This window comes from Prionailurus viverrinus, chromosome B3 (genome assembly GCF_022837055.1).
Source record: "Prionailurus viverrinus isolate Anna chromosome B3, UM_Priviv_1.0, whole genome shotgun sequence".
Taxonomy (NCBI): Eukaryota; Metazoa; Chordata; class Mammalia; order Carnivora; family Felidae; genus Prionailurus; species Prionailurus viverrinus.
Window position 1 is genome coordinate 101,930,579 of NC_062566.1, and position 25,828 is coordinate 101,956,406.

The 25,828-nt window shown below is 41.1% G+C and overlaps 1 protein-coding gene across 2 annotated transcripts in view; it reads left to right on the forward strand.

Annotated features, from left to right (window-relative positions):
• Positions 1-25,828, forward strand: part of DAAM1 (dishevelled associated activator of morphogenesis 1) — a 175,129-nt gene that overhangs the window by 118,220 nt on the left and 31,081 nt on the right. For both annotated transcript variants that reach the window (XM_047863974.1, XM_047863973.1), the window contains 13 exons: positions 326-397; positions 5,739-5,833; positions 8,707-9,040; positions 9,678-9,788; positions 9,914-10,017; positions 11,160-11,226; positions 11,455-11,572; positions 12,005-12,143; positions 12,428-12,486; positions 15,638-15,825; positions 16,543-16,842; positions 17,157-17,264; positions 25,269-25,375. In XM_047863974.1, the coding sequence (XP_047719930.1) occupies positions 326-397; positions 5,739-5,833; positions 8,707-9,040; positions 9,678-9,788; positions 9,914-10,017; positions 11,160-11,226; positions 11,455-11,572; positions 12,005-12,143; positions 12,428-12,486; positions 15,638-15,825; positions 16,543-16,842; positions 17,157-17,264; positions 25,269-25,375 (1,802 nt within the window). The remainder of the gene's footprint in view (positions 1-325; positions 398-5,738; positions 5,834-8,706; positions 9,041-9,677; positions 9,789-9,913; positions 10,018-11,159; positions 11,227-11,454; positions 11,573-12,004; positions 12,144-12,427; positions 12,487-15,637; positions 15,826-16,542; positions 16,843-17,156; positions 17,265-25,268; positions 25,376-25,828) is intronic.

Consider the following 25,828-nt stretch of genomic DNA (forward strand, 5'->3'; position numbering starts at 1 on the left):
AACTAACACAGTGTTTTATGCCCTTTGTTCTACAGTTTTTAAAAAATATACGCTACAAAAGTGATAAAATAGTAAATTTCTCTTGATGCATGGTTCAGAAAATGTCCCTTGTCACCCCTAACTCTGACTTTCGCACTGTCTTGTGTCTAGCCAAGTGGACAGTCAGCTGATTAAAGCCAACATTTGAAGACAGATATCGTCGATCTCATTGTCTTCTAGTGTCTTCTATGTAGGCCATTGCCTAGATGCTGTGAAAGTCAGATGTGCTTATGGCCATTGTGTGTACATATCTGGCGGTGTGTTACTTTTTTTTCTTTCTATCTAGGACCAGGAAGAAAACAAGGGAGCAACAAGTTGGCCTGAATTCTACATTGATCAGCTCAATTCCATGGCTGCTGTAGGTATACTTTCTGTTCAGTAGCACAATGTAAAATGCAAATTTATCACACAATTGCACCGGAAATTCTCTTGAGTAAGAACTACCAAATGTCATCATCTTTCCAAACTCCATTCCAAACACTCAGTGTTGGTGGCGGCTGCAGGGGGCGGGCGAAAGGAGGGCAGAAGTGGTACTTGGCAAAATGATTTTTTTTCCAATATGTTTTACATAAAATCAGCACACACTAAAATACAAGTGAGTTTAATGTTATAAGAGGAAATGTAATCTTAACTCTGGCTTATGTTCAACTTTAACTTGCAATTGCTCTTACCGATCATTTGGAGCTTTGTTACAGCAGCACTATTCTACAAGTTAATACCATTTAAAGGTAATGCAATGAAACTATTGCTTCTCTCTTCTCCTCCCATTCTCTTTTCACTGAGGACTTGCCTACTAAGTTCCTGGATTCTTGATTTCACAGGGCAGCCAGGTACTCTTTTACTCTGTTAAATTAACAAAAGGAGTCTATGGAATAGGTGGTTGAATGAAGAAGCACAATAATTATGCCGAGATGTCCGTGGGAAATCTTTGGTTAAATAATTGCTTGAAATCCATTCTCAGTATCTGAAATACGCATCTTTATCACATGGACGTCTCTGTAATATCAGCGTTCTGAGCAGCTTGAAGGGCACCTATCGATCCCAGCTAAGATACGCAGCAGAAAACAAGTCGTCAACCTCTGAGTGTTAGCGGCTCAAATCCTGCTCATGTTGATGAAAACCGGAGATTGCCCACAGCGGAACAGTCTCGTGATTTTAAGAGTCACTCTGTTAGATTCAACTTTGAGTTTATAATATCCAAGCAAAATGATAGCTTCCATGACAGATACTTTCCTCTACCTCTTCCTTTCCTCCTCCCGCTGAGCCTTTTTGGAGAGTTAGCTTCTTAAGACTTAGGGCAGACATTTTTAAAAACATTGTCTAATATTTTGCTGCTGCTTCTGCTGCAAACGTTAAAAACTGGCTAGAATATATGAATCACTCCCACTTTTACTAAACTTTCAGAGGGCTTCACTTTTAGTAACTTCCTCTTTTCTAGTTTTTCCTTTGAAGATACTTCTGCTGTTGCACAACGAATAATAAACAGCCTGGTAAATGTGAACGGGGCTGTATAAATTATAGAAGAAACTGCTAAGCTTTTGCCCTGAGGATTTCTAGTCTAAAAGCAGAAAATAATCTCCACAGCCATCCAGGATAAGGCATCTTGCACAGGGGCAGAAATGAGAAAAGGGTGATCTCAGCATTTGTATGAATATGTTAGCAGAATGCGAGGCTTGTGGTGACCATCAGGGATTTTCTGTGTATCACCTAAGCAGTAATAATTTAGAGCCACTTACATTTCCTTAGTGTGAAGATTGTATTCTCAATTCTTGTTCCTGGCTGTTAGAGTGGGGGAAAAAAAAGAGCTGTGGGCAGGCTGTCTTTCTTTCTAATTAAGTCAGCATTGTTTGATGTAACAAGGGAAGTTGCTTCTTCGTTAATGAATTCACTTCTATCAATGGAGAAGTACTAAATACCGTGGCATTTTCTTTCCTTCAAATTTTGGGGGCAGTTAGGTTAATTTGTCCTTTAGTGACTTAATCCATGCCTTGTACGGAGTCAGCCTGGCTCATTTCCTGCACTAGAAGGTCTGTGATGTGCCAATATGAGGCACTTCTTTAAGAGCCTCCTTTCTCCCTTGGCCAGCTCCTTGGACAACCTTTTGCTACATTCATGAGTCATCTACATTTTAATTATATTTGTTTCCTAATCCGAAGTCCTCTCCAAGAGTGTTTCAAGGCAATTAAATCGTCAGTCACTTGGCTATTCTTTGTGTTTAACAACTAACAAAGCTTTCTAATGCTCCTTTAAGAACAGAGCTGGCATCTGTCTAGGGTTAAAGGCAAAAAGCAGTAACAGCTCATGAGTCAACGAGACCTTAGAACTCCTGCATATGTAAAGAACAAGGAGTTCTGATGAGACCAAAAACCCTATGCTGAATTTTCTGTCTTTCTCACCAAATGTGTTGCCACCACCTCCTCCTATAGTTCTGGCTGATCTCTCTGATAACTGTATTGGAGAAGTCCCAATGACACCCAGCAGAAATCCAGAGACATTGTCCCTGGGGACTGAAAACACATACAGCTCTTCCATATCCTTTCATGGCCTGGCAGCTGGACTCGAGCTCTCTAGCTTAGAGATTTGTTGGAGGGGCATTATCCACATTGTTATCATCCATTGTCTTCGGCATCAACAGCACCTACTGCCATTGAGTGTGAAGCATGTGACAGGCAGTATAACAGGCACTTTATATGTTGTTTTAAATCCTTATAAGCACCCGGTGCTATAAGTGCTGTTGATAGATAAGGAGTCAGGACTTGGAGAAAGGTTACCTTGCTCAAGGTCATCTAATTAGGAAACAGTAGAGCTGGAATTTAAACCTATCAGTCTGAGCTCACAGATTCCTTTCTAATTTGCCTCTCACTAATTCAGTTTTTAAAACCCTTTGGCAAGTACCAGAGGCCTGGTGATCCCACCCTCGCCCACCCCCACCCCGCCTCCAACTTTTCTGAGGTGGGGCAGGCATCTGTTTCCGTTAATGCCTCCAGAGTCTGATGAACTGTCCAGGTCGAGAACTGCAGCACTTACTGGTCTGCGAAGCCGTTTGTGGAACAAGTTCAGTTACTTTACGTAAGCCTCTTCACAAGAATGCTTTGTTCTTGAAAGGACCCCTGAGTGATCGGTTGGCTTTTAAAGAGTGAAAAACAGTGTAATAAAAGTACAGCCCAACAGGTTCGAGAAGGACCTGGCCCTCCTTTGTATGTGGCTTCTCCTCTGTGCTCTCAAGGAGGAAGATGTGAGGTGAAGTGCAGCGTGCTTAGCCGACTGGCTTATTGACTTCACACCAGTGAAATGTCTCAAACAGGAGCTTGGTTCCAGACTCCCAGCCAAGAATGATTTCTGTGCTTGGTTTGTCCATCTTTCTCAGACTTGCATGTTCCAATGTACAGCTTAGTAGCCTTCATCAGAACATCCTCTGCCAGCGCACACTTTGTCTTTTGCCCACCTCTCAAGTGAGCAGGGATTTGGTAAGTGCATAGAGCACCCCAGGAGGCTACCACAAGCCTGGGCTGTGTAGACCAAGGTGCACGCTAGATGTTTAGCCTAGCAGCCATCTTTAGAAAGGTGGGCGTAGCTTCTTTTTCTACAAAAAGCTGCAAACCAAGCCTTCTTCCTACATGTGAAGCTTGAAAACTTTCGACTTTATGTAAATCATGTTGAAAAGTCACATTACAGCGACACGTCCATCTACATATCCTCAGTTTTCTCAGTACAACAAACACAGTCTTAGAATCAAATCTAATTGCATCACATGCAGAAAAGAGTATGTCACCTCTATTTTGAGAGGAAGGTAATGGTCCTTATAATGGGAAAGGAAATTCCAATTTAATTTTCTTGACTTTTCATAAATCTCCCAGCTCTACTAGGGAGAGACTTAATGTAGTCCGTCTTGATTCAGATGTTTCACCCTCTCCAAGATTGTTAAAAGAGTAAATACATACATCTTTCTTTAGAATTAGTGAACCATAATAAGAAATGTATGTCTCTGTGTGATTAAGTTTAGGAACAAGCAGTGATGTTCATGAACGGCTTTATTCTGAGCTGCAGATTCAAAAAGTGATTGCTTAAGAGTCTAAACAAGTTCAGCTTTGCCTTAGGGGATTAAACATACTTGGCTGGATTCATGCTGAATTTTCCAGGGAATACGTCTCCTAGAGCTCTGAAGAAATTTATTGGCTATTTCTGCACATAGCCTCTTCCCCTACCATCCATTGGTCACAGCTGTCTAGGCGCATCACCAAGCAAGAGGACAGTGTCAGCAGAAACAATAACCAGTTTGAAAAACAAGATTTTACGGATTTTTATTTCAGTTGCCTTAAATGATACTGATACATTTGTTTGTTTGGAGGTTTACCCCCTCCTAGTCATGAAGTCAAATTTAGGCTTCAGTTAACATTTAGTTACTCAGTGCTGATACTATTAACTTAAAAGAAGTAAGTAAAGCCACCCTTGGATGATTTGTGGTCCTGAAAGAAAGGGAGAGACTGGATCATTGAGACACATGATTAAGAGCCAACCCTCCGCCCCCCCCCCCCCCCCAAGCAATACTCCAGACTGTTTCCCAGCCATGCACTTAATCAGAATTAGAAACAGGTAGGGAGACTGAATTAGAAAAGCACATGTTCAGAATAGGATGAAGACAAGGAACCAGTGGTTCCGTGGGTGGAGTATACCTGAGGCCATTAAGATTTGGGGATACTTTTAGTACAACTAAGTGATCATGGACTCAAAGGACTAGAAAAGACTGTTTAACAAGTATAAACTTGACTGGCATCCATGGCCGTGATGTCAGCCGAGGTCTGCTTCCTTGTGCCTCATTCTTCAAAGTGAGGTCCATATGTACCTGCAGCATCAGCACCACATGGAAACTAGTCAGCAATGCAGCACCACGGGCTTCACTCCAGACATACCATGTCAGAACCCTCATTTTAACAAGGTCCCCGGATAATTCGTGTCCACGTTAAAGTCTGGGAAGCACTGCTCAAAAGATCCCTGTGTAGGGAAAGCGTAAACACACTCCTCCTCCTCCTCCACCACCACCACTACCACCACCACCACCACCACCACCACCACCACCACCACCACCACCCCACCACCCCCCCCCACCTGCCAAGCCACACACACTCTGTAGCCAAATTTCCAAATGGTGTTGAATCATTTCTAAAGCTTAAATCTTAGTCTGAAGGAATTGTCCAACTTAGTATCATATCGGAGTTCATTGCCCTTCTTAAATAATTTAATGTGACAAAAAGTGTAAAAGATTACACTTTTTAGCTTGAGGATTACACATATTGCCTTGGTTTGATAGTGTGATAATGTTACTAACTTTAGTTGCCAGAATACTGTATTTAACTGCAGGCCCAATCCTCTTTCTATAAAATATAAATAGTTATATCTTCATTAGAGTGTAGTTGCAGAGTCATTTACAACTATAGTCAGACAAACTGCAATCTGTACCGAAGATTTCTAAATGTTTCTTAAAGCTTTATAATTTGAAAGAACTTCTGGCAGAGATAATAAATCTGAAATTCTTAGTACTTTTACTCCATATTTTGGTTTTGTAATTATCTTGATTATAGATTTATTACTTATTTATTTGTCTTAAAAGTGATAATAGCATGTAATCTGTAGGCTTGTCTTGCTTGTACCCTAATTAAATCATAGAATTTGAAGAGGTAACTTCGATTTTCTTTGCATAGAGAAAATCTCTCCTGGCTTTAGAGAAGGAAGAGGAAGAAGAGAGAAGTAAAACTATAGAGAGTTTGAAAACAGCACTGAGGACAAAACCAATGAGGTAATTCTTTTCTGGGTAGCATGTGCTACTTACCACTCTTCTTTTTTTCTTCTTTTCTCCCTTCTTTTCTACCCTTCTTTCTTCTTTTTTCCTGAAATAGCCAAACTTTCAAGGATGTCTTAAATGCATGCAATTGAACATAAGTGAAATACTTTAATCGTTGAACATTGAATGAATTGATTTTCTTCAATTAGAAGATATGCCGACAGCTGTTAAGATGGCTAAAATAAAAAAAGAGACAGCAAGTATTCGTTGCAGGTACACTGCTGGTGGGAATGTAAAATGGTTCAGCCACTTTGGAAAACAGTGGGGCAGTCGCTCATACTGTTAAACGTAGTATCGCCGTATCACCTGACAATTCTATTCCTCAGTATATAGCTAAGGGAAATGAAAACCTGTCTCACAAACACCCATGCAGGAGTGTTCATGTTAGCAGTATTCCTCGTGGCCAAAAAGTAGAAACAACCCAAATTCTATCAGCTCATAAATGGATAAATAGAATGTGATATATCCATACAATGGAATATTATTTGGCCCTGAATACAATAGAATATTGAAATAGAATAGAATATTGATACATGCTGCAACATGGTTGAGCCTTGAAAATATTTATGCAAAGCGAAAGAAGCCAGATATACAGAAGGCAACATAGTGTATGATTCCATTTATACGGAAGATCCAGAAAAGGCCAATCCATACAGACAGAAAGATTAGTGGTTGCTTAGGATTGGGGTGAGGGGGCAATGGTCTTTTGGGGATGACTAGAGTGTTCTAAAATCAGATGATGTCAGGGCGCCTGGGTGGCTCAGTCGGTTAAGTGTCCGACTTCAGCTCAGGTCATGACCTCGCAGTTTGTGAGTTTGAGCCCTGCATTGGGCTCTGTGCTGACAGCTCAGAGCCTGGAGCCTGCTTCAGATTCTGTGTCTCCTTCTCTATCTGCCCCTCCCTTGCTCATGCTCTGTCTCTCTCTCTCTCTCTCTCTCTCACTCTCAAAAATAAACAAACATTGTGGTGCCTGGGTGGCTTAGTTGGTTAAGTGTCTGACTTCAGCTCAGGTCATGATCTCACAGTTTGTGGGTTCCAGCCCCACATCAGGCTCTGTGCTGACAGCTCAGAGCCTGGAGCCTGCTTCTCAGATTCTGGGTCTCCCTCTCACTCTCTGCCCCTCCCCGCTCATGCTCTCTTTCTCTCTCTCAAAAATAAGTAAACTTAAACAAAAATTTTAAATAAATAAACATTAAAAAAAAATTGGGGGGGATGCCTGGGTGGCTCAATTGGTTAAGCATCTGACTTCAACTCAGGTCATGATCTCATGGTTCATAAATTCAAGCCCCGCATCGGGCTCTATGCTGACAGCTCAGAGCCTAGAGCCTGCTTCGAATTCTGTGTGTGTGTCTCTCTCTCTGTTCCTCCTCTACTTGCACTCTGTCTCTCTCTCTCTCTCTCTCAAAAATAAATAAAGATTAAAAAAATTTTTTTTAATTTTTTAATCAGATGATGTCAGTGGTTGTACATCTCTGCATATCACTGAATTGTACATTTGAAAGTATGAATTTTATGGCTTGTGAGTTATATCTCAATAAAACTGTTACTAAAAAATGATGGGGGCACCTGGGTGGCTCAGTCAGTTAAGCATCTGACTTCAGCTCAGGTCATGATCTCACAGGTTTGTAAGTTCCAGCCCTGTGTCAGGCTCTGTGCTGACAACTCAGAGCCTGGAGCCTGCTTCAGATTCTATGTCTCCCTCTCTCTGTGCCCCTCCCCTATTCTCGCTCTGTCTCTCTCTCTCTCAAAAATAAATAAAAATTAAAAAAAAAAAAAAAACCATGATAGGTAGTCAGCCTTCTCTGTGTGTCTCCCACGCCTTCATTTTCCATTAATTAGGTTTGGTGAGATGTTGGGGTGCTTCTAGTTACATTTCATTAACATAGGTGCTATGAAAGAAGCCAATTGATTCAACCAATTGGGCTCCATCTGGGTTGTGTGATTGCATGAAATGGCTGGAAAAATAAAGATTTCATTTTCTTTATTTAACTATAAAATATTAAGAAAAACCTATTGACTTATCAAAAATTCTGTGTAGTTGTGTGACACAGGTTTTCTAGCCAATCCTAACTACATCAATGTTTCCCTATTTGTGTGTGTTTTGCATTCTCAGATGTTAATGGGTATCCAAGGCAAAATAAATTTGGAAATTTCTGGTGCAGTCGTATAAGCAAGTTGTGTTACTTCTGAAATTTTCAGAGACTTCAAATGCATATGCATATTGTGAATTATTCTCACTGACTTTACAGTAAATAAGCACTATAGATGTCAATTAAATTAATGAGCAGTGACAAAGAATTGCTATTATTTTATATATTGGGATTCCAGCAGCATGTCCTACAAAAGAAGAGTTTTGCTGCAGAATGTTAATAATATAGATTGTCATCTGTTTGACAAGCAAAAATTCTAGAATTTAAGGATGCTCTTTGACATTCATTGATATGGGTCAGGGGTTAATGTAAAGGTGTCTAGGGGCTGAATGCTATAACAACGCAGGATCAGCAGATGACTTTAACTTAAGACACATATTCTGAGTGTCGTCCTGTTCCTGAGTTTCTATGGCTGTATGATCTGTTAATTGGTTCTTTGTATCAGCTGAGATCTTTGTATCTCAAATAGAAATTATTTTACTTTTCTGAGAGACCTGACCATTGGGTTTGTGCAGAGGAAGAGGCCAGGAATTAAGAAGACTTCATCAGTGTAGATCTTTGGTGCTCAGGACTTATGTCTTCCTTCCTCCTGTCCCTGCAAAACTTTTCCATTAAGGGCTATTAGAAAATTCCAAATAAACTTAAGTCTGATACATTTTAACCTTCTTCTCCTGACAGGTTTGTAACCAGATTCATTGACTTGGATGGCCTGTCATGTATTCTCAACTTTCTAAAGACCATGGACTACGAGACCTCAGAGTCTCGAATACATACCTCTCTCATTGGTTGTATAAAGGCGCTAATGAACAACTCTCAAGGCCGGGCTCATGTCCTGGCTCACTCTGAGAGTATAAACGTGATTGCTCAGAGTCTGAGCACAGAGAACATTAAAACAAAGGTGGCCGTGCTGGAAATCTTGGGCGCCGTGTGCCTGGTTCCCGGGGGTCACAAGAAGGTTCTGCAGGCCATGCTGCACTACCAGAAGTATGCCAGTGAAAGAACCCGCTTTCAGGTGGGCATGCTCCCTTGCCACTTGGTCACTCACCCCTTTTGACAGCTGCCTTCCTGGCCCTGAAGGGGGAACATGACTTATTTCTCCCCCTGTGATGATTACTCACACTATGTCTTCCAGTCTTTCTGTCCTTTTGGGTTTTAGTACCAGAGTAGAAGCTTTCTATAGTTAATCAACCTGGGATTTTAGATTTACTGAACTTGAAAATGTGGCCCTGCTTTCTACACATCATGTAGCATATATCTTTTGATTCCATGAAATGCAGTGTTCCCTGAAATTTTTATAGGTTACCATTCTTGATTTAGTATTAATATATACAGTGGGATTATGTCACCATATTTATGCTCAAATATAAAGAGCTGAGTTGACAAAGCAGACAAAATATTTATTTTGTGTGTGTGTGTGTGTGTGTGTATACACACACACATACATACATATATGGATGTATGTGATGTGGGAATTTTGAAAGAGTTTTTTGAATTAATTTTAAGAAAAATAAAAGATGGCTTTCTATAGATCCATGTAATTCTGACTAAACACGAGATTTTTAAAAATTGATTTCTGAGTATAAGAATTAATAAAGTGAATGTACAATTAGTGATTCAGTCCTTTGTTTCTATATTTGTGTCCTTGGTAGACATTAATCAATGACTTGGATAAAAGCACAGGGCGGTATCGAGATGAAGTGAGTCTCAAGACTGCCATCATGTCCTTCATCAACGCAGTGCTGAGCCAAGGCGCTGGGGTGGTAAGAACCTTCCATACTGCTATTGAAAACCTGTATTATTGAAGAAGAATGTTTAAAAAAAAAAAAAAGATTACTATGTAGTCCAAAAAGCATAAATATGTATTTTATCACCCTTTCACTTTCAGGAAAGTTTGGACTTTAGACTTCATCTTCGCTATGAATTTCTGATGTTAGGAATTCAACCTGTAATAGATAAATTAAGGGAACATGAAAATTCAACATTAGATAGGTAAGTCAGACTGTTCTCATCTGAGATCATTCTCAAGCTTGTTCCGTATGTGTAGTGCTAGCCTGTGAACTACATGTGAGCTTTGTGTAGCATAAGGAGCTGGCCCCAGACTGTTAGTTCAACTATGATGCTTTTATATTCAGACTTTCTCCGTGAAGGAAGCAGCACATTGTGTGGAGAACCTCATGTGGGTTCTGGCATCAGGCTGAATCCACATTCTTGTCTTACCTCTTTCACTTGCTATATATTCTGGTCAAGTTACTCAATCTTTCTGAATCTTCCTGTTGTGTTTTTTTCCCCCCCCCTAAGATATATGATGATGATGACAACTATGTTTTATGGGCTATTATGAAAATTGGCTATAAAACTTGGAGGCACCTTGATAGGCATTGGTTAATTTTCACTTTCTTGTTCATTTGCTCTTGTTTGCAATCATTTTACCATTTCTAAGATCTCCCACCAGCTCTCAGATCTCTCCTGCTCTCCTACCTCGTTCATGCACTCTTTGGTATTCTGTGAACATGTCAAAATATTCTTGCCTCAGGGCCTTTGTACTTGGTATTTGCTCAGCATTAAAAAAATCTTCCTACAGATGTCCAAATTGCTTATTGCTCCCTTCCAAGAGACCTGTTCCAGCCAGTGTGTGTCCACCACTCACCTTACCTCCCATTATTCTTTATTCCCTTTACTCTGATACGTTTGTCTTCATAAAACTTATTATCCCCAGTTGCTAAAATACATAGTAGGGACTCCATAAATATTTGAATGAATAGGTGAATGGCATGAATATTTCTTTGGTGGTCTTAATTCATCAGTCAGGCAAGTGGATTTGCTTTTTCCATAAAAGAAGTCTGTGAGCAGAAGCTGGACTTGGTTGTGTTGGAATTTGATAAACATTTATTAATTATCTAATGTGTACTAGGCATCCTAGGCTTTGAAGCTTGTCTCTTACTGTGATCTCACTCAGAGTATCTTTTTTCCTTAGAACATAGTTAAGCAAAGGCATTCACAATTTTGTCTTATTTCTTTTAGAACTATCTCTGACAATTTAAGAAAGGCCTTAGTATTAATGTCCTAATTCCTATGTGCTTGTGTTTGTAGGACATTCTACTTTTAATAGCTTCTCTTTTATTGGATTTCAGGCATTTAGATTTTTTCGAAATGCTCAGAAATGAAGATGAACTAGAATTTGCCAAAAGATTTGAACTGGTACGTATGGTCACAATTATTCAGATTTAACTCATGAACTCGTGGACTTCCCTTGCCGTAACGTGTGTTGAGTTGACGTGGACCGGTACAACCGAAAAGCAAAATCCGGGTTTTGTTTTGCTACCTAAGTGGCAGGATTAGCCGTGCGTGCCTCGGATTTGCTTACCTTGCGTTGCAGCTATTGAGGATACCGGGCGTTGACTTAGATCTCTTTTTCATACGGAATAGGTTCACATAGACACAAAAAGTGCGACTCAGATGTTTGAGCTGACCAGGAAGAGGCTGACCCATAGTGAAGCTTACCCTCACTTCATGTCCATCCTGCACCACTGCCTCCAAATGCCTTGTGAGTGTGTTTGTGACTTACATGTGTGTTTTTGAATGTTTGGACATCATCCAAAGGGCTCTGTCTTCTGAGCAGCGCTGATTAGCTTGGGTGCACACCAGGGATTCCAAACCTTGCTTTTGTGACAGTCCAACGTGTCTCCACACAGCTTAAGGGGTATTATGACATTCTAAAAATGAAATGAATTATAACTTACTTTGATTTTAAAAATAAATATATGCCTTGCAACACATTTAGAAAGGGGTAGAAAGTGCCTCTCAATCATGTAAATGATCATCGCGTGTCAGAATTCCAGAAACTTTGGGAAGTGCTGGTGTAGATGTTATAAACATCTCTGGTTCTGTGGCTCTGGCGGGTGACCGCTGTTGAAACGTATTCATCCTAGTTTAGAAACAACATGAAGTATTTTTCCACCCTTCTTTTCTTTTTTAGACAAGAGAAGCGGCAACACCGTTCAGTACTGGCTGCTACTAGATAGGATTATACAGCAGATAGTTATTCAGAATGACAAAGGACAGGACCCTGACACCACGCCTTTGGAAAACTTTAACATTAAGAATGTCGTACGAATGTAAGTTTCTGATTTTGCTGTCTGTGAGATGATAGTCACAATGTAAGGCGTTTACTTTATCCTACTTTAAAATAGCAGCTGGGAGAACCGAAATGTTCTAGAGGTCAAATCTGAGCGCCTATATATACATATGTAATGTATCTGAGTAACATCTGGGTTTAAATGGGTTTCAAGCATGCTGAGGATTTTTCTGCAGAGGACTATTTTTGTACCTAGAAGAGCATGCATTTTGGCAACGGTCCTTTTCTGTTTTTGTAATGAATGCTCTTTTGACTATCATACAGGTTGGTCAATGAAAATGAAGTTAAGCAGTGGAAAGAACAAGCGGAAAAAATGAGAAAAGGTAAATAGTGAGGACCCGATGAGAGAAACGGCCACGTCTTTGGTTATTGGGCAACTCTGCTTTCTGTATATTTTAGAAACTTGCACTGATATTTCTTACTGACTTGAATGCATCCAACAGCCTTTCTTTTTCTGTGTCTTAAGGGCATTTTGCCCTGTTTTCTCTCGAATTCAGCTATTTTAATTGTCATGCTGATTGCCAAATATTTTATCCTTTTATTATAATTATGTAAATTTTTTTTGAAAAGCTTGTAGCATTTGCTGTTTGGCATTCATTAACTCAAATTTTCTTAACTACCACTCATGCCAGCCCTCCCCCACTCTGTAACTGCTCTTTAAAGCACACTAGGTTTTAAGGGGGACTACCCAGAATTTTAACAGAAACCCAGGCCACCTGGTTTCAGCAGCCCAATTCTCCACATGACCTTAGTTTGGCACCCGTTATAAAAAGAGAAATCATATAGAAAATCACCGATCATTGTAGATACAGGCATTATGAGACGTAACTAGGCCAGCTCTTGGTGAGTACTTGAGCATGTCTTTGGTCTTAACACTCAGCATCAAGTGATAGGAGAGTCATTTGTACCCATCACTGTGCCAGCCACTCACAGAATGGATAGAAGTCACCCTCTCCCTTCCAAATGCTTGCAACTTGAAGTCGGCTGTCTTATGAAAACACTCCTGTTCCCGGCCTCTGCTCTTTCACTCTGCTGGCCGACTGACTTCCTTTTCCTTGTCCAACTTACTTAGTCACAGCCAGTGACACACAATAGCACTCACCCCCGATATTTAGTGCGTTGAAAAGAGGGTCTAAGAGATGCCAAAGCATTTCCTTTTCCCTCATCACATTTGTCCTTTTCCGTGGAGCAGAAAAGCAGGGCCACCACTGGTAGCAGAAAATACCAGACACGCAGTGCACCTATATTAGAAGTCCCATATATGAATTCAGATTGCTCTCACACAGGTGAGGTTGCTGTATACCGTTTTATAAATAGATTCCAGAAGCTGCTATAGAAAGAATAGAAACACTGACCAAAAGTTGGGGTGAAGAGAGGTGATACCGAAGAGAAAATGGTCAGGTGATACTTTAGGGGCAAACGTAGAGCACAGGGATGTGGGTGTGCAAGCTAAGGAGCGCACCCAGGACAGAAGCTTTGGAGTCATTCAGGCGGTCACTCAGTGCAGGCTTGTTGAACGCCTGTATGTGTCAGGCCCGGCACTGGGCTCTGGGTCTGAGTCTCAACTCCATTCCTCACTGACTGCATGCGTAGGCATGCAGACTCCTCTTCTCCACCCTCCCCCTCTATAAGCTGAAGATTATATCTAACTTGCAGGGCTGTTGCAAAGATTAAAGGACAAAACAAATATAAGGACTTTAACATAGTGCCATATTGATTGCACTATAAATGATAGGGACTATGGTAGATTTAGGCGGCTGAGGTGGGATGAGAAATAATGGCCAAGGTCAGTGGGCGGAACAGGATGGTTTAACGTGATGTCACAGGTGGAGTGTAAAAGAGGAGATAATGTAGATAAAATTAATTCTTTTCTGAAGTCTTCAAGTAGCAAGGCTGTATCAAAAAGGGCACACGATGATGAATCGGAGGGTGGAGGCTGTGAGGAGATGGGAGTTCTCTGGCCCTGAAAGGTGGAGAATTCTCTTTACTATGGCATAGTCGGTAGTAAGTGTTCAAGAAGATCTTAGCAAATGGATGGTAAATGAACGCCTTTGTAGGGAGAATCCTTTAGGCTGCAGCTTCCCAAACCTGGCATTACATCAGAATCATCTAAGGAGCATTTGAAAACAAATCCCTAAGCCCTGTCCCTGACCTGTAGAAGACACTCCCAGAAATGGGGTCTGGGGCTCCTGAAATGTTAAAACCTCTGAGGTGGTTCTGAGGCACAGCAGGATTTGTCAAACTTAATGACCGGTCGTAAGAGTCTCAAGTCTTAGAATTGTGAAAGAAGAATGACGTGGAGACAGAAGAAGGAAAATGGGATACAGTGAGGTGGGTTTCAGATGCATTGCGGAAGAAGTCAGGGATGCATTCATTCGCAGAATGAATAGTGGTCACCTTAACTTCAAGACTGGTAGAATTCAAGGCTTTCAATGGCGTGAACTCTTCTCTGCAAACTCAGGAAAGAAAAAGTAAGAGATGGAGAAAGCGAGAATTTAAATGTGTTATCAGATTCAGAAATAGAGACCAATTCTGTGTAGCTCAGCCCCCAGTGGGTTATATCTCTCGTGGGCTTACTTTATGAAAAGAGTAGGAATTGGGGCCAAGTATTTGAAATAAAAACCTGCAGCCTCAACCTCATTAGTCCTCTTTCCCAAAGCTCCTCTCTCCCGCAAGGGCTGGAGTCAGCAGGCATATTGGCAATGTAAGTAAACATTGGGCTCCATTGGATGCCTCGTTCCATTATAGCAGGATTGGGAAGTTAGTAAAACTACAGCTGAGAGCTAATATTTTTCTCCCCATATTGTGGCGATTGTCATGCTCTGCCCTTAAAGTCTTTAATGCTGAGAATCTGATAGCATTTGCTTTCACAAGTTTTAAGGACTATTTGCCAGAAGCATAAAATACTTCAAGTCCAGGTAGCCTTCCGAGAGGAGAATGGGAGAGAGGACTCGGTGTCGGGACAGACGCGGTCTGGCATCAGCATATCCCCAGGGAGCAAGATCCTCCCTCTCAGCCCTCTGCTGGTTGGACACAAGCCAGCAACCTGGCTAACAAACAATGGCTTCTCTGGTTCTCATTTCTAATTTGTCAAAAGAAGCCTTTTTAATATTCATTTTCCCTAGTGTGGCTAAAGGGCCATTTTTATGACAGGATCCTGAATTAAATACCAAACGGGCACCATTATCCTCCACAAATAGGTGCTCACCCTTGTGTTCCATCTTCAGGACTGTGACTTCAGGGTCTCTTCTTCAGTATTTTACAAGATGTAGTTAACCATAACGTTGTTCACCTAAAGACCCCTCCAAGCACGAACACCACTGAGTCCACAAGTCGATCCCTCTGACGGAGGAGAGGAATAATATTTACCTAATGAAGAGCCTCACACCATCCTCAGCCAGTTTTCTGTTTAGAGAAAAACACTTCAGCTTTGAAGAGTCCCCTGTTTTCACGTCCCGTTGTTTTCTTGTGTAGAGCACAATGAGTTGCAGCAGAAATTGGAAAAGAAAGAGCGCGAATGTGATGCCAAGACCCAAGAGAAGGAGGAGATGATGCAGACCTTAAATAAAATGAAAGAGAAGCTCGAAAAGGAGACTAGCGAGCATAAGCAAGTCAAGCAGCAGGTGGCGGATCTCACAGCACAGCTCCACGAGCTGAACAGGGTAAGGGCCGGGGCCACGGGCCGGGTCTTCGTTTCTGAGCAGCTGCTGGGCCTCGCTTACCCTGGAGCCCCTCTACCTTAGGCAGACAGCTTCTGCCTGGGTATCCCAAGGTGATCTATCCCAATGGTTTTAAGACTTCCTCCCTCTGCCATCGTGTAAGTCAGGCAGCAGAGGGGGGTTGGGGGTGTGTGTATTTAAATAAATGCAGATTCTCTAATAAGATCAAAGGAGATTACATTAACTTTTTTTTTTTTTTTTAAGTTTTATTTATTTACTTTGAGAGAGAGAGAGAATCCCAAGCAGGCTCCATGCTGTCAGCATAGATCCTGATGTAGGACTCGAACTCACCAACTGTGAGATCATGACTGGAGCCGAAATCAAAAGTCAGACGCTTGACCAACTGAGCCACCCAGGCACCCCCATGTTAACTTCTTAAAATGAAAACTGATTTCATGAAAACCAAACTCGGATGCTATAAGAAGTGAGGGATACGTGAGTGCTATACAGACAAGCACTAACGTGCCACATATAAAGGGCTGACTCAGTAGTCCATGAAGACCCTAAAGCCCATTTGATTTATTGCTCCTTTTAAACCCATCTTCTCAGAAATGTGAATTTCTCTGTAACATATGTTTTAGGCAAAGTTTCAGACTCCGAATCATCCAGTGAATTTACTTCTTCCACTGACCTTCTCTTTTCCTATTTTTACCTTTTCAGAGAGCTGTCTGTGCTTCGATCCCAGGTGGACCCTCCCCTGGAGCCCCAGGGGGGCCCTTTCCTTCCTCTGTCCCAGGGTCCCTCCTCCCCCCCCCACCGCCTCCACCCCTGCCAGGTGGAATGCTTCCTCCTCCACCCCCTCCCCTTCCTCCAGGCGGCCCTCCTCCTCCCCCAGGGCCTCCTCCCTTAGGGGGGATCATGCCACCTCCTGGTGCTCCACTGGGTCTGGCACTCAAGAAGAAAAACATTCCTCAGCCCACAAATGCCCTGAAATCCTTCAACTGGTCGAAGCTGCCTGAGGTAAGCCATTTGTTCTGATTTTCCCTCTAATGGACAACATTAGCAGCTCACTGTGCTGTCACCGAAAAGGGAAACAGCCCTGACTGTTAAGTGATTTCATTTTCTTAGTATGGACTCGGGTTCTCACTAGCTCTGATACTTCAAGTGTTAAAGCTGAAATAAATGACATGTTGTTTGAAGCCAGACCACTTTGAGCATCTGGTAGAATGAAAAATTGGGGGTGGCAGCACTTTTTAAAAAAATAACCACGTCTGTTCTTTTTGTATATAACCATAAACTCTAGTATTTATTACTTATTAACTTGATGTTTGCAGAATAAACTGGAAGGAACAGTATGGACCGAAATTGATGATACAAAAGTCTTCAAAATTCTAGACCTCGAAGACCTGGAGAGAACATTCTCTGCCTACCAAAGACAGCAGGTAACACTGTGTGCTCTCCAGATGAGACAAAAATAAAAAGTCCTGTCCTCACGCATGGTCCCCGTGCTACCTGCCATGCCGTGAGGTGATGGGCGTCTTGGTTTGAGGCTGTCTGGTCTACCCTGCTCTGTCCCTGCAAAGCAGCATGGTGTGCGTGGGTTCACATGTGTGTCTAAGTGCCTGTCCGTGTATGTGTGTGAACGTGTTGAAGCTGCTCGTTAACTTCATACCCTGGTGTGTGTCCAAGACCTTATCTGCATTGGTGGAAGGAGTTTCGTATGTTAATATCTCTTGTGCTTGGTCCAAATGGGTCACCAGGAGCAAATATTAGTAGGAGAGCTGCCTAACTTGTAATTGTCGCAGGGTTCGTTTCTTAAGCCATTTTAGTTTATCCGACTTTTAAAAATCTATATATCCGTTGGTTCTTATCAGAAATGAACTGCTTTTTGAAATAGATGGAACCTTTAGACATACAAGGGTTTGTAAATAACTATGATTTGGCAGTTAACCAGAACCCTAGAAGTTTTTACTATATGTCACGAACACGGTCAACTCAGAAGTGGGGCTGGGAAGGCTGAGCAATTTGGAGGATGGCACTGACAGAAAAAGGACCAGAGAAGCTTCTGAAACAGGAGCCAAACTTTTGTGACGCTAGTGGGAAACGTGTGATTTGGTGCTCGTTGGCTATCCATGTTGATGTAGCCAGCGAATCAACTTTATGCCATACACTCCAGTCACATCTGATGGTACCTCTCACTTCTTGAGAGGACATCTTAGGAGATCCTCCTAAGGGTGGACCAGAAGAGATCACAACAAAGATCCCAAGCAGACAGTCAGAGACGTAGGAAGGGAAACGTGGTGTCCTGGAATGAGAGAAGAAAGATTCTTCAGGATGACTGAGAGAGATGATGGAGAGAGCAGAGTGCATCTTACTAGGAACACAAGCATGCCAGGCATCTGCATGGGGGCTTTTCTTGGGCTTTACTGGGAGCCCTTTATCTCCTACGTGAATCATGTGCCGGCTGGAGCATCCTCAGAGCAGCTGCAGACTGGTTCCCAAGAAAGGGTGTCTCAGAACAGAACTACCAACCATCAAGGGAGAAGATGGACTGAGGCTGGGGAGAAACCGAAACTGTGACAGGTTTTTATTTTAAAACCTTTGATACATCTGAAACTGAAAAAGTAGTATGTCTTTTAGCCAGAATATTTTCACTCAGAGGGAAAGCTTCTCTGCATTGTATTCTGTGCTATTTTAGTAAAGTACAAAAATGCTGGTCGTTGTCTGCCATGGTAGCATGAACCTAAAACAGGAGCCCTCAGCTGGGGCCCCTCCATAAGTATGAAGGAAAACTTGTGCAGTGCTGTACCCACAAAATAAAGGAAAATGAAGGGGAAAAAAGATAATGTCCAGTAGAAAGCAAGACACTTTATCTTTCAAGGGACAAACAAAGGGTATGTTTAGGGCCCTCATATGGCAGGTGCTTGGACCAGACTCATTCCTGATTGGCTGCAATGGACCTCCTCTCTCTGTCTCTTTGCTGCTGACCTAGGAAGGTGTTCTCTGGGCCTTGACACGAAGTCATAGGACATTTTAGCAAATTTCCTGGTAGATTCAGTAATCTTCTGACCTCATTACACATCCAATTGATTTCCCACTTCAGTTTCAGTCACTAATTCTGGTCCATTCTGGTTGCCTAAGGTGAAGGTTTGGGAGCTTAGAAAAGTAAAGTAGAAAAGTAAAGTAAGTAGAAAAGTAAATTAAAGGGGTGCCTGGGTGGCTCAGTTGGTTAAGCATCCGACTTCAGCTCAGGTCATGATCTCACAGTCCGTAGAGTTCAAGCCCTGTGTCGGGCTCCGTGCTGACAGCTCAGAGCCTGGAGCCTGCTTTAGATTCTGTGTCTCCCTCTCTCTCTATGCCCCTCCCCTGCCTGTACTCTGTCTCTGTCAAAAATAAAATAAAAACTTAACAAAAAAAAAATTTTTTTAAAGTAAATTAAAGAAAGGGAAAACAGCAGTCAATTCCAAATGATGTTATTCAAGTCTGAGCATGTGGGTTGCGTTGATCATGAAGGCAGGTGGTTAAAAGACCCGACTTTACAAGACTCATAATTAACTGGCTTTCAGCAGAAGGTGCAGAAGGATGCTGCCAAAATGCTCTGGGACAAATATATGGACAGTTCTCAAGAGCTCTGGGAGACAGGGTTGCAGAAAGCCTTGCAATTGGGTAATTGTCTCTTAGCAACCGATCCCTGTTTAAGTAATCAGTAGTCATTCCAGTCAGTGTAGACCAGAACATATCAGTTGTACTTAACGCTAAGGAGACGGGTGGATTCATTTGTGACATTTTAATGGCACTTTCTGGAAAAAGATTTCAACACACTTGGCTCAGCTTGATTGAAGTAGGTTTCCCCTCTTGGCGCACAAATTTGAGATGAGATTTTTAAACCATAGATATATTTCCCAAATGAAGGTAATTTTATCCATTTTATTGAGTTTATTGAATGTTGAGAGACCAAAAAAAAAAAAAAATCTAAAGATACAGACAATCTAGTAGGAATTTGTAGGACAGAGTATAGGAAACGGGGTGCCTGTCATTGAATGTTCCCTATCTCCTTATCTAATGACAATGTCAAAGACCTGTGTATTTTCATTTTAGTCTTGGCAGTACGCTGTATAATTATCATCACACTTGAACTGCTCTCCTTTCCACTCCCCAGTGAATAGTGGGAACCTATTTTTTTTTTTTTTTTCTATAGTATCTCCTCTATCCCTCCAATTATAAAACCCTGGTCAAACTCTCTGAACTTCAGCCAGTTGTTTGAACAAGTCAGTTTCTCAGAGAGGCACAGGAACACATGAATACCATTACCTGTGTGCATGTAACAAGAACACTATACAGAGTAGGATTTTGAACACAACCTCAGGTATAAGATTAGTAACTTTAGATGAACACTGATTAATGATATTTAGGAGAGATATAAATATGCACACATATGAAAGGTATGCCCAATTGATTTGAGAAATATTTTTATCATAAAAATCAAAACAGATATTTATACCATCTGCTTTGTATGTGAAATGCTTCAAAGGATGCAAATGTATTGAATGGTTGCACAGGCTTTTGATGCAACTTACAGTGTAAAAGCAAAGACAAAGACAATCTGTATAGACTAAAAAAATGATAATCAATATTAAGTATCCATTACCTTTTTGGTGCTGAGAACAATATACCCAGTCTCAATCTCATCAATTGTAAAATTTAGTTCTCAAGGCACTCTTATACTTATTTTTTTTTATTTCATCCTCACACCAGCTCTATGAGGTGTTATTCTATCTCATAGGTAATAGAAATATGGCTTAGCATATATTCAATGTGTGAACAGGTGGCACAGCCAGGTCACAAGTGGCATAAATTCTCAGTTTCACTTTGTTCTTACACCACAGTTTCATTCACTATGAAGGTCAGGCTTTGTAAAGGATTTTCTGTAACTCCAGTTTTAAGAACAAGACCATTTCTATTCAGGATTTTTCTTTTCCAGTGTGGATATCAAAGGTGTGCGGACCTGATTATGTAAGCTTATGTGCCACATGAAGTGGAATTTAATAGCGTGCAGTTACTCCCCTGCTTACATTCCAAAAGTTCATTTGAAAGTCAATTTCTTGAATCTCAGAACCTCTTTTCCTCATTGAAACTACATTATGCATGATTTCCAGGCCAACCACAAAGGACTTGTTTTAATACATCACATGCATTGCATAGTAGTATTACTTGAGATACACTTAAACAATATTCATTTTGGTTTTGTGGGAAATTTTCACCTTGAGATGTTATAAATTCATTCTCCCTATCCATGCAGTTGGATATAGGAAGATGAATTTTACATTTACCTAAAGGGAGTCATATCTTTGTAGCAGTAAATTTACAGCTCGTATCTCCATTCCCTCTCCCAGTTCTTGGCCTGAGGGCACCCCTTCTTTACAGGTCCTTTTATCAGCATACTGTAGAACATTTGAAAGCCTCTATGCTCTGATGTAGGGAACAGAGGCTAACTGCAACGCCAAACTCCAGAATCTGACCTCTTCCTGTTAATAACGTAATATAGAAGTCATTCTTGGGCTCCCATTTGGAACATTCTTTGTTATCTTCTGATTTTTTTTTTCTTAAATAAATGGTCAAAGAATTTTTTGTTACTCTTTTCACATTTTCAGTATTCTGGAGATCTAGTTTTACATTGAAAACTTATAATTTAGGGTATTTATTTCAATAATCTTGGCCCTTCACCATGGCATGTGAAGGCCGAAGAGAAAATTATGAATGATGGTTTTTCTTAGACCAAAGTATAAGGTAGAGGTTCTATTAATTGACTCCATGGTAAGAGTTAATTAAAGGCAGGGTTTTATATAAATATTATGCATTTAGGGGCGCCTGGGTGGCTCAGTCGGTTGAGCATTTGACCTTAGCTCAGGTCATGATCTCACCATTTGTGGGTTTGAGCCCTGCATCGGGCTCTGTGCTGACAGCTCAGAGCCTGGAGCCTGCTTCAGATTCTGTGTCTCCCCCCCTCTCTCTGCTTCTCCCCCTGTTCATGCTCTCTGTCTCTGTCTCAAAAATAAATAAAATTTAAAAAATATATTTTAATATTATGCATTTATATGAATAGTATGCATTTTTCTGGAGAGGGATCCCTACCTTTTGTCAGATTTGCAAAGGGATTGTAACCTCAAAAAATTAAGAAATATCCATGTAAGGATTATTATTACCTATAAACTGTTGAATCATTATGTCATTGAGGAACCTTATCCCTAGGAAGCTATCAGCATTGGTTCCTGAAAATTCGAGTCCCAACTTTTATTTTCCAAAGCCCTACACCAAAAATCATCTGGAAAAATCAGACCTCCTGTTAGGTGATCCTATGGTATTTGGCCCAAGCCAATTAGTGAATCATTTAAAGTTTCAAAAAGAATGTTAACTTATTTGAAAGAGGCCTGGAAGCATCATTATTTTTAACATGCCCATCTAATAAGCTTTGTGATTTTATTTTAAATGTGGTTAAAGGACCGTTAAAGAAGGGAAACCTTAAGGCTAACAGTAAACCACACTCTCCCATGGCATTCCTCATCATCACCTCTGCAAAGATAAGATGCATTACTTGGCCACTTACTTCTGCTGCTGGCAACAAACGGGAGATCTTGACCAGCTGTTCTTCAACTCAATTAAAAAGAGAGCAATAGGAGAAAAAAAATGGACTTGATCATCAGCTTGAAAGATAGTTGTATGATACCTTCCAAGTATTGAGCTCATAAATATGTACGAGGTACCGTGCACATTGCTTTTTTACATGAATTACCATGTTTAGTCGTCACAGTAATAATCCAGTTGTTAATTCCATTTTGCAGATAGTAAGGCTGAGCTACAAGCCTCACACCTAATTAATGATAGTTGCCTGATTCCATAGCCCACTATAGTCAAGGTCAGAAGTCTTAATTTTCTGACAGTGCAAACTTACGGAGAATAAGTTGCCAGAGAGCTTTGTAGAAGTTTCTTCTTTGAAGGCCAGACAGTAATAGCTGGATCTAAATTCAACTAGCAACTTGCCTCAGTAAGAGAGAAAAGTGGGATAAGATGACCTCACGGAGTTCACTTTGCCATAGTTCTTTCTGCCCTTGAAAGGAGAGGCTACTTTTACAGGGAAAGTGTCCTAAGGAGTTTGAGAGTAGAAAACCTGGCTGTTGCAACTGGGACAAAAGAAAACTGTGACGTCAGAGTAGAAGAAAAGTTTCTTGTGGTTATCAACTTATTTTTAAATGCCGTTCTAGAAAAGCAATCCCTCCTTGTGTGGGAGGAGCAAAAGGAGGACACATTTTGTCTCCCACTGGAAGAATGATGTGAAACAGCTCATCTGTGTAAAATTGGCCTTGGCAGTGCTGCCAGGGCCAATGAGGCCTTAAGGAATCTGCTGAGCAACTGCTGGTCGTGAAGCGGTTGGCCTGAGAGCTGGGGTGTGTTTTGCACCCTGAAGCTTTCTTCATTCCAGCATGGCAAAACCATGTAAAGAAGGCTGTAACTTTCTCTTAACATGTCAGTTACTTCTTCCTCTTTCTCTTCTTCACTCCAGATCTTGTCTGGAGTATTTCAGGAGAGGCCGCAGGCCTTGTATCCTTGAAATTCCCTGAGGCAGTTGGGACAGGGCCACCAATGGCGGCACACAAACATGCATCACTTATTGTCTCTTAATTGCATGTTCGGTCTTTTTTCTCATACCTATCCATAGCACTGCCAGGCATTGTTTGGACTCTTGAGGGATACTGAGGGTTAATATTACTGACCTATGTTGCTGAACTTGTCTTTTGTCTTTTCTTAATCCTTCCTTATGACATAAGAAGACAGATTATTCCTGCCTCCATCCCCCCAAAAAAGCATATTTTGCTGGTAGGACATGACCATAGGAGTAGTTTCCTCAATTTGATGGAATTGATGGATATTTTTCTGCTTCAAGTGAAAATTGTCATGTTGAATAAATGGAGCCCATTCCTCTTTCAAAGAGAGTGTGTTCCTTTCCCAACTTGGGTCTTTCTGGGGTGTTCTCAGTCCTTTCTTCTCCAAGTTTGATTTGCCACCATTGGAAATGGTGCACAACACGTGTCCTCTACCCAGAATGCTTCGTACCGTGCCCTCATTGTATCTTCAGCCAGGCTCTCCCGTCTTCATCAACTCTCATTGCTCATCCTTGGGGCATAAATCCTCTCTTACCCTGTGTCACTGAGTTCCTTGACTGCTTTGACTTTCTCCCGTTTGTTGCTGTGATTTCTGAACTGCATGTATCTGATTTGCCTTTTCCATGCCTCTGCCATGGCTGTAGGATTTCTTTGTGAACAGTAACTCCAAGCAGGTAAGTGAGCAACTACCCAAACTTTGCTTAGTATAACTTCTTGGCTCACTGTAAACTCAGAATGTCTTGGCCATCCTTTTTTTTTTTTTTTTTTTTCCCCCTCCAGATAGTGTAATGCAATGCTTAGGTAATTCCACACTGGGTTTCAACTCTTAACTGATAATTAGCGGTGTGCTTGAAATCTCAGTATGACAGGAGACCGTTGAAGTTTGATCACCCAGTGCCTCTTACTATAAGCTCCATATTGTCTTTGTTTTTTCCCAAACTGTTAGTTCCAGAACTCTTTGCTTTCCTTACATATTTAAAATGCCATGATCCATGTTTAAAATTGATCCTGATAAAATCAAACTTGCTATTTATGAAGTTAGTCTGTATTTTCACCTTGATGCCCAGTTTACTCAAACAGTATTTTATATAGAATTTTTTTGTGCCTCTTCCACCATAAATTATGACTGGCCATCATTGCTTACAGCTTTTTGTACAGCAGCAGAGTATGGAAGTAGTGTTTTGTTGTTAATTCAAGTAATTGAACTAATGCCTTGAATTGCCCCCTCTCTGTTATCCATCAGGCTCCAGGGTAATGAAAGGTACCATCTGGGCTTGGGACCTTTCTGTTGCACATGAGGATGTTTGGGAGGATTTATTGTTTGGCTTTTTGAGTGCTCACGATGCAAATGGCTCCGGAGTGAATGGGCCCTGCAAATGGCCAGACTAGCAATGGCAAGCCTCAGCCGAGCTTGATTCATAGTGACAGTTCTTCTGTCTGCTATCCATAGGGATTTGGGGGACAAAAGGAGGGCACCACTCACTGATAATTTATGCACGCTTAGCATCTTCAACTTAGATGCACTTTGTTCTTCCAAAAATGCTTTTTCAAATGTGGGTGGTCAGCGTTTCTTATTATTTCCCTTTGTCAACTAGATTTTAGCCCTTCGTTTCAATTCTGCCACCTCCTTACACTCCCTCCCTCACCATCTCAGCTTTGCCTGTGTGTGTGTGTGTGTGTGTGTGTGTGTGTGTGTGTGTGTAAACAGAAAATATAAAGGAAAAGTGTGTGTCTGAAGTCAGAATGTCCCTGTTTGACTTTGATGGATTTCTTTCATGCTCTTTATAGAAAGAAGCAGATGCCATTGATGACACTCTGAGTTCCAAACTTAAAGTCAAAGAACTTTCGGTGATTGATGGTCGGAGAGCTCAGAATTGCAACATCCTTCTATCGAGGTATTGTTGAAGTTGAATAAACATTTTTGGTAGGACCAACTTTTCTCTCTGGTGGCTCCAAACCATGTGTTTGTGCTTGTTCTTATAATTGGACTCTGCCGAGATTCAGTTCTTTGGATTCTCTTCCGTCTGAGGTGAGGAGAATTCGTGGTGCTTACTTTCCCTGAGCAGAATGTATCAGAGCTGGTTGCCTACTTTCTTAGTTTAATTTCCACAGACTTCTAAAGTTAAAGAGTGGAACGTTCCAAATCAATATTTTCTTTTGTTTTGTTTTCCCAGAGAGCCTGTAAAATGGATTTTACCTTTATGTATATTTCCTGGCTTTAGAGGTATTTTGTGGGTTTTTTTTTTTGTTATTTATTTATTATTATTTTTTTATTATATGAAATTTATTGTCAAATTAGTTTCCATACAACACCCAGTGCTCACCCCAAAAGATGCCCTCTTCAATGC